The sequence below is a fragment of the Vicugna pacos genome, chromosome X, assembly GCF_048564905.1.
Source record: "Vicugna pacos chromosome X, VicPac4, whole genome shotgun sequence".
NCBI classification, from domain to species: domain Eukaryota; kingdom Metazoa; phylum Chordata; class Mammalia; order Artiodactyla; family Camelidae; genus Vicugna; species Vicugna pacos.
The window spans coordinates 1,755,971-1,773,696 of NC_133023.1; the positions used below are offsets into that span (position 1 = coordinate 1,755,971).

A 17,726-nucleotide genomic window follows, 5' to 3' on the forward strand; every position below is an offset into this window, starting at 1 on the left:
CTAATATTATATTGTATTTCTATTCTATTCTATTTATTTTAATTATTACTATTACACTAATAATAATTATTCTTCTCATGTTTCTACTCTAATAATTTCCTATTACATTCTAATATATTGTAGCCTAGTAGCTAGCGTTCTAATACATATATTCATATAAGAACCCTAATGATAATTCTAGTATATCCTATTACATTGTAATTCTATGCTATTCTATTTTAACCATTATTATTATTTGCTCTGATAATAATTATTCTACTAATTCCAGTCTAACAATTTTCTGTGACATTCTGTCAACATCATGATGTAACAGTATCTTTGTCTTCACTAACGACAGGCCGTATTATTACATCCTCTAGTATGATAGTCTATGCTGACAGCAAAGAGAAAAAAGAGGACACAGGAACCCCATTCTATCCAAATCACCAGGCGCCAGGATTCAATTCTGCTCGGGCAACGCTGCCCTCTCATGGTCAACAGTGGTAAGGAAGGAAAAGATGCTGCTGGTGTCTGTGTGATCAGACACGGCTGCAGGAGTATTTACAATTTTTTGTCTCTTCTTGGTGGACTGATGCTGCGTGGAACTCGTGTCAACCGTCCGCTCTGCTTGGGACGCCTTGCGTTAGGGTGGACATGAAGAAATCTGATTCTGTGTGATTTGCTGGAGGCATTTGAGTGAAGAGCACTGGAAAATTCAAAAGGATAGACAGACAAACAGAAAGACAGACAGGATGGATGGACAGATAGATTGGATGGACAGACACATGAATGAATGGATGAATGGATGCATGGATGGATGGATGGATGGATGGACAGATAAATGGATGAATGGATGGATGGATGAATGGATAGTTGGATGGATGGATGGATGAAAGGATGTATGGATGGATGGATGGATCGATCAATGTACAGATGGATGGATGATGGACAGATAGATCTGATATACTGATAGAGATAGATTGATAGATGATACATTGATAGGTTGATATTGACAGATAGATTGAGACATGATAGATCAATAGATGTGGATGATATATAGACAGATACATAGTAGACAGGTAGGAAGATAGATGTAGATGATAGACAAACAGATTGATAAACAGATGGTAAATAGATGGATGACAGTCAGACAAACACAAGGCTTCCTAGACTCCAGTCTGGCTGGCCACGTGCTCAACACAGAATTCCTCTTTCTCCTCCTTTCCACCTGAAAGCTGGGGGCCTGTCCTGCAGGGAACCAGACGGGTGTGGAACAGCGTCCAGGCTTTGCCACAACCAGAGTGGACTCATGGTGCCTGCAAGACTGGCCAGCAGAAAGCACACACACCGAAGAAAGCAGGACACCGGGAAGGGGAGAGGGGGTGGACGGAGGTGGGGAGGCAGCACGTCCAGGGGCCCCTGGCAAGAGTCCTGGGCACCCCCTGCGCTGCCTGAAAGCCACACCATCAGACAGAAGAGCGCTGAGTTCACCGGAAGAGGGGAACCCCCAGGTCCACGGTTTCTAAGAGGGGGAGGCCCGCTTTCTGTTTCCGGCTGGAGGACCCTCAGAGACCCGCCTTACTCGGAAGCCAGACTTGAATGCTTCATCATGCCGACCGCTCGAGAGGCGGTCAACGTCTCAGGATCTGGACCAGGGGAAACCCGATTCCAAATCTCCCTCAAGGCATGTTTGGGATTTCAGGAAAGAACACTCTCTCTTTTTTTTTCTGGCCAACCATCTGTAAAGTCCTAAATCGCATTAATTTATCTTTATCCAACAGGTACATCACCCAGCTCTACAAACAACTCCGAGTCCGTGTAGAAGACGAACAGAGTATCCTCAGGAGAGTGGGACGCTGAGAGACAGAACAGAGATCTCGCCGGACGTGCACTGCTGGTCCTTGTAGCCTGTGCTTTTACTCTTTGGAAAGCAAACCGAATCGTCGGCTCACACGCCCATCGCTGCAGTGGGAAAGTGCGGTGAGCCTGCACCCCGAGAGTCTGCCCTGCCACCCACCCCACCCCAATGCCCCATCCTAGGGGCTGACAATCCCAGGACAGGCGAGCAGGGGAGGGACGTGCCGGAGAGTTCTACTCACCCGGAGAGCATCTCAAATATCAGGATGCCGAGCGCCCACCAGTCCACCGCTCTCCCGTGGCCCTTGCTCTGGATGACTTCCGGGGCCAGGTACTCGGGCGTCCCGCAAAGGGTCCACGTCCTGAGGACAGAGAAGGGGGTCCACAGATGTCAGCCGTGCTTGGCGAAGGCATGCCTCGTAGAAGCACTGGATGTTACAGCAACTGAGGGGAGCGACGTGACGCCTTAGACCCCCTCACCCCGTGGAGAAGGACAGGAATGTGGTCTTAGCTGACACGTTCCCTTTGTAGACACTCATGAGCCAAAACAGAATCCAAGTGATGGTCCTGGGGTCACGGCTGTGTCTTGTTCTGCGTGCTTGTGTTTCTGACTCAGAAGCAAAAAGCCTACAATCCTGTTTTCCCGTAAAGTGACGCATTCAAGGACTGAGTCGTGCGCCCCGTCTCGGGATGACCCCCAGGAGCCCACACGTCTGCTCCACGAAGCAACGGCTACTTGCGTCCTCCCAGGCGAAACTCAGCTACGTCAGAGCATGCTTCCCACCTGCTCTGCGAAAGGCTGGAAGTGTTCTCCGTGCTTTGCAGGGTCCGCTGTCATTTTAGTATCGGGGGGTGGCTTTTGGAAATCCTTAGGTTAAGGGGCTCTGGGATGTCTGGGGTTTATACCAGTGGAGAGTTTGCAAAGGATTTCTCCCCTAGATGAGCTGAAACTTGCCAAAAATGTAGTCTTTAGCCCCACCTAGAGGACAGCTGGCCGAAAGCAATACATTCTCAGCAGCCCAGACGGACTCAGCAGAGAAGGTGATTTCTGATTCGTTGAGTGGGTGTTTTTTATTGCGTCCCTCCCTTCCCTGGGCTGCCTAAGGTCTGTGTTTTTTGCACAACAGATGGACGAAGCATTCATGCTTTTCCTTGCAACAGAATTCTCTTTAGACAGACTCACAGACATAGAAAACGAACTTATAGTTACTAGCAGGGAAAGGGGTGGGGAGCGATAAATTGGGAGTTTGAGATTTACAGATACAAATGACTGTATATAAAATAGATAAACAACAAGGTCCTACTGTACAGCACAGGGAACTATATTCAAAATATCTTATAATAACCTGTAATGAAAAAAATGAAAAAGAATATATACATATGTCTAACTGAATCACTCTGCTGTAGACTGGAAACTAACACATTCTAAATTGACTGTACCTCAAACAAAAAAAAAGATGGAATTATATTCAATATCTTGCAATAGCCTTTAATGAAAAAGAGTATGAAAACGAATATATGTATGTATGTGCATGACTGGGACATGGTGCTGTGCACCAGAAGTGGACACATTGTAGCTGACTGTACTTCAATTAAAAAAAAATTTTTAACCCTAAAAAAAGTAAATGAAATGTGAGAAATTCAAAAAAAAAAAAAAGAAAGAAAGAAAGAAAAAAATAATCCTGTGTCTAACGCATAGGGGAATAAGTCCCTAGCATAAGGTCCAAGTTGTATATGACGGGGCAGTGGTTGGGTCACCATCAAAAACAGCGAGTAAAGAATCAGGACAATGTTGACACAGGAGCCGTGAGCGATCCCTGATCCTCTAGCAAAAGATGACTTGGAAATCATTTGGGTCCATCTTGTCTTCTAACACGGCAAAAATCCAAGGCCGTCACAGTAGATCTGCCTGTTCTGTTCAGTCAACCCTGGTGGCTTTGGCCCATGGAACTCTTTAACTCAGCTGAACGATCAAGTAATTGGTTATGATGTTCTCTGCAGCCCGGTAGCACGTGTAAGGCCTCCCGAATCTGGCTGGAAGCGTAGAGATCTCAGCTGGGTATTGAGGCCAGGTGGAGGTGGCCGCAGGTAACTGTATCCGCTCTGGGCACAACATCTCCACTTACATTTGGAAAGGTGAGTCTCTTCCTGGCTCCATCCTAGAGTAAGAGGCCCAGATCGAAGGCTGTGTGACTTTCCAGTTTCTAAGTAAACTCAGGCGGCCCGACAGCTTGCTCACATGAAACCTTCCTGCACAAAGTCCCCAGGCTTCCTGGATGCACTGAGACATACATCGCTAAAGAGCTTCAGATTGCAGGACAGACCGCCCGGGATGGGACTGGGAGACTGCCGGCCCTGGCTGTGAATTATCCACGCCCCTGGTCTTCTCTATTTTTTTGCTCACTTGGCTCTTGGAGAGAAAAGAAGGTGACACCCGCTGTGCTCGAGTTTTCTCACTATTATCAGCTCCACCAGAGCCAGGGGGACAGGGCTGTGTTACCCAGAGAGAGACAGGATTCTCTGTAAAGGACAGATGTCAAATTGCTCGTGTGTTCCTGACCCACCCCCCACTTCCTTCCATGGCATCTGTACTGGGTTGAATTGTGTTTCCCCCCAAGTCCTAAACCCTGTGAGTGTGGTGTTATGTGGAAATAGGGTCTTGCAGAGGTAACCAAGTTAATATGAGGTCGTGCTAGACGAAGATGGAACTAACCCAATGACGTGTATGAAAAGGAAGAGATAAAGATCTCCCCACCATGTGAGGAGGCCGTAGGAGGCCATCTACAAGCCAGGAAGAAACGCTCACCAGCCAGCATCCTGATGGTGGGCTCCCAGCCTCCAGCACTGACAGAAATAAATTCCTTCTATGGTGACCAATCCTATGGGATCGGGACCTCACTCTCATGACCTCTCACCGCCTAACAACACTATCTCCAAACACAGCTACAATGGGGCTTAGAGCTTTAACACATGAATTTTGGAGGGACACGGTTCAGTCCACAGCAGTGATGATGATGGTGATGATGACAGTGATGGAGACGAAGATGGTGAAAACGTTGGTGATGGTGGTGATGTTGATGGTGGTCATGGTGGTGGTGATGGTGCTGGTGGTGGTGATGGTGGTGATGATGATGATGGTGGAGATGATGATGGTGGTGATGGTGATGGTGGTGGTGATGGTGATATCGTGATGGTGGTGGTGATGGTGGTGATGGTGGTGGTGGTGATGGTGGTGGTGGTAGTGATGGTTGTGGTGGTGATGGTGGTGGTGGTGGTGATGGTGCTGGTGGTGGTGATGGTGGTGATGATGATGATGGTGGAGATGATGATGGTGGTGATGGTGATGGTGGTGGTGATGGTGATATCGTGATGGTGGTGGTGATGGTGGTGATGGTGGTGGTGGTGATGGTGGTGGTGGTAGTGATGGTTGTGGTGGTGATGGTGGTGGTGGTGGTGATGGTGCTGGTGGTGGTGATGGTGGTGATGATGATGATGGTGGAGATGATGATGGTGGTGATGGTGATGGTGGTGGTGATGGTGATATCGTGATGGTGGTGGTGATGGTGGTGATGGTGGTGGTGGTGATGGTGGTGGTGGTAGTGATGGTTGTGGTGGTGATGGTGGTGGTGGTGGTGATGGTGCTGGTGGTGGTGATGGTGGTGATGATGATGATGGTGGAGATGATGATGGTGGTGATGGTGATGGTGGTGGTGATGGTGGTGGTGGTGATGGTGGTGGTGGTGATGGTGGTGGTGATGGTGATGGTGGTGGTGGTAGTGATGGTGGTGGTGGTGATGGTGGTGGTGGTGGTGATGGTGCTGGTGGTGGTGATGGTGGTGATGATGATGATGGTGGAGATGATGATGGTGGTGATGGTGATGATGATGGTTGTGCTGATGGTGGTAGTGATGGTGATGGTGGTGGTGGTGATGGTGATGTGTGATGGTGGGAGGTTGGGCATGATAAAGTCAGAAGCACATACTGTCTACTCAATGCTTGCTATGTGAGAGGAACTGATCTTAGGAAATAGTTCCCAATGAGCAGGTCCAGCCCTCCTCACCCATCATCCTACACGGCAGGAACAATTCTCATTTCACAGGTGAACACAGTAAGGCACACAGGGGCAAAGACAACATACAACAGACAATGTGGCAGAACCAGGGGTCCAACGTATGGCAAGTGGTCCCCATGGCCACCACCCTTCACTCCTAACTGCTGGTCTGAGGTGCTCCCGCTGACAGAGGCCCTTGGTAATGCAAATACATTTAAGCTGGAAGTCAGAAGATACTAACAACTAGCAATTGTGCGAAAGGGGGCAAATCGTCTCACCTCTCAGAGCCTCAGATTTCTCATCTGTGAAATGAAGAGGTATGGCTAGATGAATTCTAAAAGTGTGTGTGTTGATGGCAAACAGACTGCATCAAGGAACCTTAGCGATTATCTTACTAAGTGAAGTCAGCCAGACAGAGAGACACAAATATGATGTGATACTAACTACTTGTGGACTCTAAAAAAAAAAATGATACAAACGAAATTATTTACAAAACAGAAACAGACGCACTCACAGGCATAAAAAACAAACCTATGGCTACCAAAGGGGAAAGGCGGGGAAGGATAAATTAGGAGTCTGGGATTACCAGATACAAACTACTGTCTATAAAACAGATAAACAACAAGGACCTACTGTACAGCACAGGGAACTATAATCAATATCCTGTAATAGCCTATAATGAAAAAGAACATGAAAAAACCATACATATAACGGAAACACTTTGTTGTACACCAAAAACTAAGACAACATTGTAAATCAACTAGATTTCAATTTAAGAAGAAAAAGGTTGCTTGGATTGAACATAACATGAGACTAAGTTGTTTTTTTTTTTTTAAATGTATTAGTACCATTGGTGGTCACTGAGGCCACAGGTAATGATTTTCAAAATGCTAAATAAAGTGAAAAAAAAAAAAAAGGATGTAATATCCACAGGTCTCCCCACTTTTGTGTCTGTTTCAGAATGTTAAGTCGCGATTTTGCAAGATCAAGTTCCATGTCGTTGCTAGCAAGATCCCAGAAACCAAAACCTTAAGGAGCACTGAAGCGTCTCCATCCATGTCATCTTAAATGCACAGGACACGGTCACGGATGGGAACCTCGCGGGCCAAACCTGTCACCCAGGGAAGTCGTGAAACATTTTATTTCTGCTTTGTTTAACGGAGGCTTCCAAATAAAACAACTTTTAAAAATATATATATATATATTTTTATTGACGTGTAATCAGTTTACAATGTTGTCTCACTTTTGGGTGTGCAGTCTAATTCTTCAGTCATATAGGAACATACATTGATTCATCTCCATTTTCTTTTTCACCGTAAGTTATGACAAGATAACTGAATATGGCTCCCGGTGCTCTACAGTATACACTTGTGCGTCTATTTTATGTTTATTAGTTAGCAATCTGCAAACTGGGAGGTTCTAAAATGACCTCAAAAAAACTAAAAGGACAGGGTATACCTATGGGGGGAGCATCGATCTTATAAACCCGACTTTTAAAAAGGAATACAGGAAATCAAGTACGTGACACTTTGAAAAACTGTAAATCACTAAAGAATTTTAAGAATCTTTCATTCCATAAAAAAGAATTCTTATTTTACCATATACATAAATGGTCTCCACTCCTCTATGTAAAAAAGCATCCCATTTTATTCTCAGCAATGTAATAGATGAAATTCCATGAGGGAAAGTCAGACTGAATTCAGCTGCCTTACGAAGTGATCCATCCCGTCACGGAATGGGACTCCGGTGTATCTTCCTCATCGACCTCCCATGTGGGAGCCACTAGCCACACATGGCATCTGAGCACTTCAAACGTACAGAGGAACTGAAATTCTAATCTGATTTTAACTCATCGGAACTTCAATGTAACAGCCTATTGGGTGCAGTGACTGAAAAACTTTATTTCTGAAGAGCTTGGTCACGTGAATCTACGCCTCCCCCAACTGTAAATGTTACAGACGCTAAATAAAGCATTTCCCGTATTTCTGATGGATGAAAATCCTGCACCCAAATTGAGACCGCATCGTAAGGCTAAAAAGGCACGTGGAATTTCAAATACACAGCAGCCAACATTCAAGGGAAGTCCCTTGGGGTTGATACTGATTATATATTGATACGACCATGTTTGGAATATGTTGAATTAAATCGACTACATGAATAAAATAATCGTTTCTAAGGAGGGCGACTGAAACACTTCAAATAACGCAGGAGGTCTGGCTCAGATTTATACTGCACAGGGCTGCTCTAGCTCAAACTGTCCAGGGGAACAAAACGTGCATCTCTGACCTTTGACATGGAACACTGTACGAATTTTGGATGAACGCACGTTGCTCTCAGCGGCTGTGACGATATTAAAAAAAAGTAAGACTTGCGTGTATCGCCCACTCTGTCTGAGTGTCTCTATTTAATGCCTGTGTGTACCGGCTGATTGGGTGGACCGCTGGGGATACGGGAAGGAAAAAAAAGCTTACATTTTCATGAGGGATCAACAGCAACAACAAATACAAACCCCAGCGAAATCGCCCCGAAGCAAAACAAACCAAAATCCTAGATCGCGAAGGTGTGATGTGAAGGAGGAGAAACGGCCAACACGGAACATGAGAAAGTGTATCTAAAGCCCTGCGGTCTTGCCCCTTTGTTTGGAATAAAAATGTAGGAGTGCATTCGAAAACCAAACCTTTCTTGTAGTAACCGATAATGGAAAGGAGTATGAAAAGGAATATAAGCATGTACGCGTATGACTGAAACATGATGCTGTGCACCAGAAATGGATGCAACATTGTGAACTGACCAGGCTTCAATAAAAATTTTAAAAAATTTACTATTAAAAAAAATGGCACAAATGAACTTATTTACAAAACAGAAACAGACAGACAAACATAGAAAACAAACTTACGGTTACCAGGGGAGGAAGGGGGTGGGAATGGATGAATCAGGAGTTTGAGATTTGCAGTTACTAACTACTATATATGAAATGGATACACAAGTTTTTACTGCAGAGCACAGGGAACTATATTCAATATTTTGTAGTCAATTATCATGAAAAAGAACCTGAAAATGAATGTATATATGTATATGTATGACTGAAACACTATACTGTACGCCAGAAATTGACACATTGTAAACTGATCATACTTCAATTAAAAAAAAACCCAAAAAACAACCTTTAGACTCCAACACAAGCCCCCAGTGCTTCCTCTAAAGGGTTGGTCGTGGCTTAATCGCACTGGATTTAAAATATTAGCAGCTACTTTTTCATTCTGTACATGCTAGGCGGCATCGTTGCATCTGGGGAGAGTATGTGCTTTATAGACGGGGCTCTAAAGGAGGCATGAAAATACAACATGTACGGCTTTGCAAGGGCCTCAGCCTCACTTGTGCTGAATTCTGCACTCTTGTCCACTGCACATTACACAATTTTTCAGATTCCTTACAGAGACTGCTCCCCTGCTAAAGAGAACACTCAGAATCATCACTGGGGTGAATTAATCCAAAAGGTACCGTTATCCTGAACTATGAAAGATTTGATTTTATTTCACTGTGCTGAATGCGATCAACTGTCTGGTGCTAGCAAGGCTGGAAACGTTTGTCCTACTAATTCCACTCTTGTAAATCTACCTCACAGAATCCGTCTCAAACGTATGTTTACGGTTTTTAACCGTATCCTTTTGCTGTACGCCGGAAAGTAACATTGTAACTGACTACACGTCAATAAAAAGAACTAAAAATAAAATAAAATAATGTTTTTTAAAAAAGAAGTCTACCTGAAAAAAAAAAAAACCCCACATATTTACGAAGAGTGTACGTACTGTGCCTTTACTGACACAGGACGCCAGTAGAACTAATCGCAGATTTGTTCCACAAGAGGACTATTTTGGTGTTTTGTTATTATAAGAAATAAAAAGAATTTTTTTTAAGTACATAAAGATGACCTCAAAACGTTTAAAAGCATAATCCCTTCTTGCCAAAGGTGGTGGATTACATGAACTCAGCTCTGCCTTCTTCCAAAAGACAATGAAAAATAATGGGGAAAAAAAAATGTGCAACATGTGACCCACCAGGCTGGAGAAGGACCAGGAGCTGAGAGCCAGAGATTGGAAGCTGCCCAGGAGACGAGTCAGGAAAGCCGTCTGAAAAGACCTGAGAGTGAAAAATAGAAGGGAGTCTGGGTAGAGAAGGCTCCTTGACTCCATGGGCAGCGAAGGCTTCATAAGAAAGAATATCTCACTTGAGATACCACCTCACACCTATTGGCAAGGCTACCTTCAAAAAGACAAGTGACAAGGAAGGAGGAAAGGGAGCCCCTGTGCACTGTTGGTGGGAACATAATGGGTGCAGCCCCTGTGGGGAACAGTGTGGAGGTGCCTCAAAAAACTAAAAATAGAACTACCATGTGACCCAGCAATCCCACTTCTGGGTATTTACCCAGGGGGAAAAAAAAACACTAATTAGAGAAGAAACATTCACCCCAGTGTTCATAGCAGCAGTATTACGACAGCCAAGTCATGGGAAGCAATGTAAATGTCCTTTGACAGATGACTAGATAAAGAAGTTGTGGTATATGTATGTGGTGGAATACTACTCAGCCATGAAAAAGGACAAAATATTCCCATCAGCAGGAACATGGACGTATGTAAAGATAAGCACATACTAAGAGAAAGACAAATACCATACCATACATTCTCACTTACATGAATCTAAACAAAAATGAATTCACAGAAACAGACAACAGAAAGCTGGCTGCCAGAGGCAGGGGGTGGGGATTTGGGGGGAAAGTAGAGACATGGTCACTTACTTGTCCACCAATTTCTTGGCGAAGCCGAAGTCAGTGAGTTTGATGTGACCGTCTCGATCCAGAAGGATGTTCTCCGGCTTCAAGTCCCTGTAGACGATTTCCTTGGAGTGCAGGTACTCGATGGCACAGACGATCTCCGCCGAGTAGAAGAGCCCGGTGGTGCTGGAGAATCGGCCCTGGTTCCGCAGGTAGCTGAAGAGCTCCCCCCCCGGCACGAACTCCATCAGCATGTACAGGAAGCGCTCGTCATGCCACGTCCAGAACCTGTGGGACCACAGTGGGACTGAAGGCTGTGCCCTGGACAGACGGAGGGGGACGGGTGGACACAGATGTCGAGACATGGTGTAGACAGAAGTTACCTGACATGTGCGGACATGGGGTGAGATGTGTGTCTGGATACTCCTGTGGATGGACCTATGTGAGCTACGTGTGTGGACAGACATGAAAGTTTGGTAGTGGTAGATGTTACAGTATGTGTAGTTACAGGTCAAGATAAACCTCTAGGTAATGTTAAGAGTCCCACAGAGATGGACAGAACCTAAGATCTGCGTGTAGACAGATGTTAAAATTTGGTAGAGACATGTCATGGGTACAGGCAGAGGCTATCCTGTGTGTACAGGCACATGTTAAGAACATGAAGGTGCTCACATGGAGAGATGCTGAAATATGTGTATGGACAGACGCGAAGGTTCAGCAGAGACGGATGGAAGCAGTCCTGGCACAGGTGAAGATGGATGCATAGGCAGATGTTAAGATTCAGGTACAGACAGATGCTAAGACACAGGTATATATACTACTGAGATATGAGTATCCTGTGAATATGCAAAGGTCTCAGCAAGGACAAGAGTAAATAAACTGGTTTGCAGCTGTTATGGGCTGAACTGTGTCTCCTCCCTCCTGCCCCCACCAACTTCATATGTTAGCTCCTAACCTGACGACCTCAGAATGGGGCTGTGTTTGGAGATGGGGTCTTTAAAGGGGAGATGAAGGCAAAATGAAGTCATTAAGGTGGGTCCTGACCCCTTAGAACTGGTGTCCTTATAAGAAGAGGAGATGAGGACCCAGACGCACACAGACGGATGACCACGGGAGGACACAGGGAGGAGACGGCTTTCCACACACCAAGGAGAGGTGGCTCAGGAGACACCAGCCCTACTGACACCTGGATCTCAGATTCCAGCCTCCAGGATGGGGAGACAGTAAATATCTTTTGTTTAAGCCATCTACTCTGTGGTGCTTTGTCATGGCAGTCGTAGCAGACTAATACACACATTTTCGGGTTGGGGGTGGTGGGGGGCTGTGCTGTGCACTGTAGGTCTCCACCTCCCTGGTCTCCACCGACTAGCTGCCAGTAGTTCCTCCTACCTACCTACCTCTCTGTCTGTGTATCTATCTATGTATCTATCCATCCATCCACCCATCCATCCATCTTATCTAACCATCCACCCATCCATCCAACCATCCGCCCATCTATCTTATCTGTCTATCCATCTATGTAACCATCTATCCATCCATCCATCCATCCATCCAAGCATCCATCCATCTACCCATGTCACCAACCCATCCATCCATCCATCCACCCATCTATCTTATGTACCTATCCATCTATGTATCCATCCATCCATCCATCCATCCATGCATCTATCCATCCATCCTCCATCCATTCATCCATCCATTCTTCCATCATATCTACCTATCCATCCATCTCTCTAATCTATTAATGCTATCATCTGTCTATCCACTTATCTATCTAGCTATGGCAGTGGTCTGTAATTGAGGACTATTTCAGACCCTAGGAGGCAGGTTGTCAATGTCTAGAGACATTTTTATGTCATCACCACTGGGGAATGAGAGCTACTGGCATGTAGGGGGGAGTAGAGATCAGGGATGCTGTTAAAGACCCTACACTACACAGAACAGCCCCAACAAAGAATTATCTGGCCCCAGATGTCAACAGTGCCCTATTGTAGATCCAAACAGCTCTAAGACGCCAGCAATTTCTAAACACGTTAAGAGGCGAGCAGCAGGCGTGGGGTCATGGTCTTTGGACAGAACACGAGCCTTTCTCCCCGGGACATCTTGACTGTGTGACATATTCTTTTGCACTGTGAACAGGGAGTTATTCAGTGCTTCTAAAATTATCTCCACAGTGGCTGAGCTGGCCTTTGGAAAGGCTGTCTCCTGGAACAGAATGCGTTCTCTGATGTGTGTGTAATGAACGTCCTGGCCTACTTTCAAAAATACAACCAGTAGTCCTTCACATACCCAACGCTGATAACGCCACGGGGCGGACTTGCCAGATCATTCGAGTGGAATTTCAAACTTGAGCCTCTGTTCTGTGAGATTATCTGGTACCATCAGAATTCCATGCGGTTTTGAGTAAAGACAAGTGAAGCCCTGTCAACGTTTCTGGAGAGTGCAGAAAGCAGATGCTGGGGGAAGTGACTGCCTTCCAAGAGAGACTGCACCATGGGCGGTTCACTACTCATGGGCTCTTCCCACTAAATCGTGTGACGCACCACGTGGCCCTGAGCACCCAACTTCACTTGTTGGCGGAGCTGGTCTGACACAGCGTGATCTCTCTCCCGGGCTGTGCACGGGGCATTTCAAGAGCCCAGTCACACCCTAAATCATTTAAGCCTAGTTTTTTTTTTTTTTCAATTGAAGTATAGTCAGTTTACAATGTTGTGTCCATTTCTGGTGCACAGCATCATGTTTCAGTCATGCACACACATACATAGGTTCCTTTTCATATTCTTTTTCGTTAAAGGTTACAAGACATTGAATATAGTTCCCTGTGCTGTACAGTAGGAACTTCTTGTTTATCTACTCTGTACTTAGTGGTGTGTACATCCGAATCCCAAACTCCTAATTTATCCCTCCATCCCCATCACCTTCCCCCTTGGTAACCATGAGTTTGTTTTCTACGTCTGTGAGTCTCTTTCTGTTTTGTAAATAAGTTCATTTGTGTGTGTGTGTGTGTGTGTGTGTGTGTTTTTAGATTCCACATATGAGTGATATCATATGATACTTGTCATTCCCTTTCTGGCTTACTTCACTTAGAATGACATTCTCCAGGTCCATCCATGTTGCTGCAAATGGCATTATTTTACTCTTTTTTATGGCTGAGTAGTATTCCATTGTATAAATATACCACCTCTTCTTTATCCAGTCACCTGTTGATGGACATTTAGGCTGTTTTCATGTCTTGGCTATTGTAAACAGTGCCGCTGTGAACACTGGGGTGTGTGTATCTTTTCGAATTAGAGTTTTCTCTGGATATAAGCCCAGGAGTGGGATTGCTGGATCACAGGATAAGTCTTGTTTTCATAAACTGAGCTTTTAAACACTGCGTGGTCGCTGAACTGTTACACAGAAACTATCCAAATGCTACGCGTACACTGTCAACAGAGCCTCATGCACTAGAAGACCTACTCTTAGCAAGTCACTACATAGGTGTTCTGGGCTGAACTGCATCCCCTCTCCCAAAATCCGTATGTTGAAGCCCTAACACCAAGAACCTGAGAACATGACTACATCTAGAAATTTGATCTTTAAAAATGTGATGAAGGTAAAATGAAGTCATCAGAGTGGGCCCTGATCCCACAGGAATGGTGTCTTTGTAAGAAGACAGAATGTGAACACAGACCCTCAGATGGATGACCTTATAGAATAAACGACCAGGAAAAAGTCCTGCCCCCTGGCCACACCTCCAGGTGGACCTGATGTATAAAAGGACCAGTCTCAGCTGCACCCTACACGCAGTGAGCTGAGTGGGAGTCAGGATTATCAAGGGTGCACACACGTTGTCGCATCACGGAGCTACCCAGGTGCGGAGAATCCACACTCCCTAAAAGGGATTTAGAGGGGAGGGCGTAGCTCAGTGGTAGAGCACGTGCTTAACATGCACAAAGTCCTGGGTTCCATCCCCAGTCCCTCCGTTAAAAATAAACAAATAAATAAACCTAATCCACCGCCACCAAAAAAAAAAAAGACAAAACCTGACTTAGATAACTCAGGGTCAAATTCCACCCCACTGCCTCTGTGAGGCCAACAGCTTCCATCCGTATCTGAAAAGAAAGAGCATCGAGATACGGAATGTAGGTCCCTCTGGATTCGGACATCTACCACACCTGGGAAGGAAAACCGCTAACTCTGTCCTGGTCCCTTTTAACCCCCAAAGCTGCAGGGTTCTATCCCGGGGACGTCTCTGGCTTAGTCACAAAGCCTCCCCCGAGCCCACCTGCTGGGCTGGTCCCCACTCCAGGTGGGTGATGGGGTGTGGACTGGCTTCCCGGGGCGGCCGTCAGCGGAGACCCCAACCTTTCGCTTAAGCAGCACGAGCGTAACCTCTCACCGCGCTGGGGCCTGGACGGCCAAGGCCAAGGTGTCGGTGGGGTCGGTTCCTTCTGGAGTCTCTAGGGAAGGATCCATCCTGGTTTCTTCTGGCTCCCTGTGGTTGCCAGCTATCCTTGGGGGTCCTTGGCTGGTGGCCTCGTCAACCCCAAGTTCAGCCTTCTCTACTCTGTGTCTCTGTGTGTCTTCTTCTCTTGTTACAGGGACACCCGTCATGCAGGATGAACCCACCCTATTCCTATAGGACCTCAACTTACGTCTTCATCACACCTGCAAAGACCCAATTTCTAAATAAATTCACAGGTGCTGGGGTAAGGAGTTCAGCACATCTTTACTTTACAGGGTGGACACAATTCAACCCCCAATAAGGTGCAACTCCCAGCCTTGGAAGCCCTCACCCAAGGTTCCCTATAGCATCACCCTAACGTTTCCAGGGGGATGCGCCTGAGCCGAAAAAAGAACTCAGCCCTGAAAACCACTCCTCCCACTGGCTTCTTCCCTCTTCCCCAAACTTCCGTCTTCTCAACAGCAGCGTCTCAGATTTTTTTTTCTCTCCACCATCAATTCCGTCTGCTTCTCTTTCGGGTTCTCCTAATTTCACCGCAGACACGGAACAGACCATGGCATCTGGTTTCCAGAGCAGACTGAAATCCAGCCGCCAGGCGCACTGCCTTGCTAGAAAACTCAAGCCGCAAAGCACCCTGTGGGACACACCCCGACTTGATGGCTTGAGACTTAACTGCATTTGGTAAAAGTCCCAGACCGTTCTCGTAAACCACGTGAGCATGATCGGGCAGCACGTGAAGGAGACCACGTCTCCTTTATAAAATGTGTACTGAAAACCCGAGCGAACTGAAGTCCTCTCCCAGAGTCGCTATTTCAGCTCACAGAAGAGACAAAACGAGATGCTCTTCCGGCCAAGTGGGGACGCAGCAGAGCTGACCAGTGAGGGCTGGTGACGTGGATGCACCAGCTCCTTCTGCTTTTGTGACTCAAAAGCATGAGACTCAACTGACCCTTTCACATCGGCCCAAGACTGCCTTTCAGCTCCATACAAGGAAAGGGAGACGAACAGACAGCCGCTTCCCTTTGCTCACTCATTAAGCACGCAACCCGTCCCCACTCGGAGTGAGACGCTGTTTCAGGACCTGGGGACGGGGCCCCGGTGGCTTCGCTCGGGGACGGGTAAGATGCTCTGAGACCACGGTGCAGGGCCCTGGACAGTGTGTCTCGGCGGGTGTATCGCAGAAGAAAGGCAGGTACTGGTGAGGTAGGAGGGGTGAGGGGCAGGGGTGAGGCAGGGGAAGGAGGCATTGCAGGGGACGGGGTGGCCCTAGACTGCCAGGTGGACGTTGCCTCCCACCTCCTACTGCAGGTGTCCTTCCAAGATTGGACAACAGAGGGAAAAACAGTGGACAAGAGGTGAAGGCTGAGTCCGTGAGGAGCCCTTAGGACCCTGAGCTGCTGGGGGTTGGGGGGCGGCGGGCACACCTGAGAAGGGGCATGAGGAGGGGAGAGGTGGGGATCGGATGGAGGGCAGCTGCGGATGGGGCAGGGAGCCCTCTGCGGACGCCCGCACCCCGGCACCTCCGTGGGAGCTGGTCGGACCCTCTATTAACAAGCAGCGTGGGACAAACGGGTTTACTGGGTGCACGGCAGGCACATGCAGCTGGACGGCTCTGCGGAGCCCGTGCATGGAGATACTTCACAGCCAGCGAGGGACTCAGCGAAGGACGTGAGTGAGTGAAGCTGAGCAGGTGAGTGAGGTCCCAGAAGAAGTGACCGGGCAGGCTCTCCAGGGAGACGGAGATGCGAGGAGGGGGACAGAGCCTCGGGCGGGACAGGCACCCCCACCCCGCTGCCCCGGGGAAGGCACCTGTGGAAACAGCGCCTTTGCCCGTGGATCTGGCCAGGCGGAGGCTCAGGGGTCCTTGCAGGATGTCACACCTGGGAGCTGAGACAGCTCAGGAGCGTCCCCACCCCCCGGCCGAGGCTTCCCCCGCACCGTGCGCCCCCTGCAAGAAAACCCACGTGGGGCCCGGGAGGCTGAGGCGGTGGAGGGGGGGACCCGGGGCGGGGGGCACTCACAGCTTGACCAGGAACGGGTGGCTGACTTCCTTCAGCACGGACTTCTCATTGTGCACGTGCTGCTCCTGTTTCAGGCGGATGACGTCCGGGATGCTCATCACCTTCAGCGCGAAGAAGCACTTGGCCTTCTTCTCCCGGACCAGCTGCACGCGCCCGAACGTCCCCGTGCCTGCAGACGGAGGGGGCCCGGCGTGAGCTCCGGCCCGTCCCGGGACCGGGGACCCAGGCTGGGGGGCCGGACAGAACCGGCGGCCCGGACGGCTGCGCGCAGGCACCTGCCCGGATCACTAGCCCGTCAATTGTTTTGTATTTTACTTTATTTTTTTGAGGGGGGTAATTTGATTGATTATTTTATTAGTTTACTTAATTTATTTATTAGTTTTACCTTTAATGGAGGGACTGGGGATGGAACCCAGGACCTTGTGCATGCTAAGCACGTGCTCCACCACTGAGCTACACCCTCCCCCTGAACTGTTTTTTAATGGGGGCAACTGACAATCATTTCTGCAAGCGAGTCGTCCCAGAAAAAACACACAAACACATACACACAGGGCGAAGCAGACTGGAAAAGTTTGCTAAGTGCGTTCCTTCACTGACCCT

The 17,726-nt window shown here is 47.5% G+C and overlaps 1 protein-coding gene across 3 annotated transcripts in view; it reads right to left on the minus strand.

Annotated features, from left to right (window-relative positions):
- The window catches only part of PRKX (protein kinase cAMP-dependent X-linked catalytic subunit), a 61,498-nt gene that overhangs the window by 17,539 nt on the left and 26,233 nt on the right, over positions 1 to 17,726 (minus strand). For all 3 annotated transcript variants that reach the window (XM_072955904.1, XM_072955905.1, XM_072955903.1), the window contains exons 2-4: positions 17,127 to 17,295; positions 10,683 to 10,946; positions 2,079 to 2,198 (exon numbers count right to left, since the gene is read on the minus strand). In XM_072955904.1, the coding sequence (XP_072812005.1) occupies positions 2,079 to 2,198; positions 10,683 to 10,946; positions 17,127 to 17,295 (553 nt within the window). The remainder of the gene's footprint in view (positions 1 to 2,078; positions 2,199 to 10,682; positions 10,947 to 17,126; positions 17,296 to 17,726) is intronic.